The sequence below is a fragment of the Anarhichas minor genome, unplaced genomic scaffold, assembly GCF_050575085.1.
Source record: "Anarhichas minor isolate MPS153535 unplaced genomic scaffold, ASM5057508v1 ptg000077l, whole genome shotgun sequence".
Taxonomy (NCBI): domain Eukaryota; kingdom Metazoa; phylum Chordata; class Actinopteri; order Perciformes; family Anarhichadidae; genus Anarhichas; species Anarhichas minor.
Window position 1 is genome coordinate 510001 of NW_027466523.1, and position 2340 is coordinate 512340.

At 52.1% G+C, this 2340-nt stretch overlaps 1 protein-coding gene across 1 annotated transcript in view; it reads right to left on the reverse strand.

The window, feature by feature from the left end:
* Positions 1-1451, reverse strand: part of LOC142937887 (nuclear protein 1-like) — a 12833-nt gene extending 11382 nt beyond the window's left edge. Inside the window, exon 1 of the mRNA XM_076080992.1 lies at positions 1446-1451. Within this exon, the coding sequence (XP_075937107.1) occupies positions 1446-1451 (6 nt within the window). The remainder of the gene's footprint in view (positions 1-1445) is intronic.
* Between the last annotated feature and the right edge of the window lie 889 nt (positions 1452-2340).

Sequence of the window (2340 nt, forward strand, 5' to 3'; positions counted from 1 at the left end):
GCACAAACCACAGTCAGAGCCTTGCTCCCCGCAACCCGTAGGCGCATGGAGGCGACCCTCTCGCTCTCCGGGGAGAACTCCAACACAGCGGCGCTCAGCCGGGGGCTCGTGAGTATCCCCACTCCCGCCCGGCGCCTCTCACCCTGGGCAACTCCGGAAAAGGACTTCTCCGTTTTCAGTGCTTAAAAACGCCGGCGTACTTTGGACGCTCAGTGTAAACGTAGCAAAACATCTGCGTTTAAAATAGAAACGGAGTAGTGTGGACGTGGCCTTAGTTTCACCTGGTCAATTGCTCTGTTAAGTGCCAGGAGTGGCTTGCACTCCTGGCAGACAATGAGCAATCAGTAGATAGCTGTCCTTAAGCACTGCTGGAGGTTGGAAGCGTCGGGCGAACGAAGGCAACAGGGCGACTTTTTCAAACCACACTTCATCAAGCAAAGACTTCTCGAGCGTGTACTTACGGGTCAGTGATCTGTTTATATTGACTACCATGTGTTTGCATCCTATTTCTGGCCGTTCCTCTGCCCGGTGGTCACGTAGACATTGGGTCACTCCCAGGTGACCCCATTAATCTCATCTATCCTACTCTCTCAGCTCATGGCGAGCAAGTGGTGGCGGGGGGGGGGGGGGGGGGGGGTGCTTTGGAATTGCCAGTTCATCTCAGGCTACGCTTCCTTGCTCTCCCACAACTTTCTTGCTCTAGACCGGTTTCTCTTCTACCCTTTCTATCCAAAACACTTGAACGTGCTGTCTTTAACCAACTCTCTTCCTATCTCCACCAGAACAGCGTCTTGGACCCCCACCAGCCCGGGTTCAAGGTGGGTCACTCGACTGAGACAGCCCTCCTTAAGGTGACGGAGTCGCTTCACGCTGCGAGAGCGAACTCTGCTCTGTCCTGATTCTCTTGGACCTGTCTGCGGCGTTTGACACTGTGAACCACCAGATCCTCCTCTCCACCCTCGAGGGGATGGGCGTCTCAGGCTCTGCACTCTCCCTGTTTGCATCCTACCTGACAGGTCGATGCTACCAGGTGACATGGAGGGGGGCCGTGTCGGAACCACGCATGCTGACTACGGGGGTTCCACAAGGTTCAGTTCTGGGCCCCCTTCTCTTCTCCCTCTTGTTTCTGTACGTCTGCTCTGGTTTATACTCGTTAGAGAGGGACATCAGGAAGATTGGAGACAGCTGGCCACGGCCTTCGCCCTACAAGACCCGCCCCATCCGAAGGAAGTGCTGGCCTTCTTCCCCTGACACACCTGGTGTGCTACAAGGAGTGTCTGGCAGCAGCAGTCAAACCGTCTGGCATTCTATGAGAATGCTCTTCTGTGTTGCAATTTGAAGTGTCCTGGCCTTTTGTTAATAAAGGTATTTCTTTGTTTAGCTCCGTGCCTGAGTTTTCCTGACGTTTTGTTGTGGTTCTAGAGCCGGACCATAACGGCGTGTACTGGCATGTTTAAGTTACTGGGAAGAAGTGTTCACTGGTGAGTCATATCAGATTCCAAGCTCTGGAGTCAACCTAATATTAAATTGTTAAACCTAACAACATCGTTTTTGGTGTCTAAACCTAACGTCCTGGGCCAAGAAATGAGAAATATTTCTGAGATTATTTTACAAATTGTTTTTATGGTTCAGTTTCTGTACAAATTAGTGAGCTTTAGAGGTGCTGGTAGGTGGATTTTGCTACCTTTGGACTGCTAAGCTAGGCTATCCAGCTGCAATTTCATATTTACTGTACAGTGTTGCTGTAACAGGTTCTTGTTAACGCCGTGGGTCCTGTCAGCACAAAGACGTCAGCATACACTCAAATAGCGTTTTCGTAATGTTCTTTATTTACTCATGCAGTTCAGGATGGTCTCGGCCATGCGCTCTCCTGCCGTGCCCCCGAGCGCACCGCCGTACAGGCGTCCATCAGGATCGTGTCGCGTCCTGCCCGTCGCCCTGTCAGCTCCTGTCTCCTGCTTACTCCTCTCTCGCGCCTCCGTCCCTACTACTGTTTATATAGGGAGAGAGAGACAATCAAGGACCAGTTTCAGCTGCGGCTAATCAAACCTCTTCACAGCACCGTTCCCTGAACCACTACCCCCCACTCTGTCCCCTCTGCAGCTGCGCCCAACCACGCCCAGCCACCACAGTTGCGTTTTCTCTCTTCAGCAAATACCCCCGGTGGGCTTTTCTAGATATCAAGTATGACGCGACAGCCTCAGCCGGTCTGTTTTAGGCCTCTCGTCTTTAGTAGACCATCTAGTTTCACCAGGATACTGCCACCTCCCGCCTCCTAGATTCCTTACTACGGTTCATCAATGTTGGGCAACGATTTCAAGGAGGATTTTTGTTAAGGGG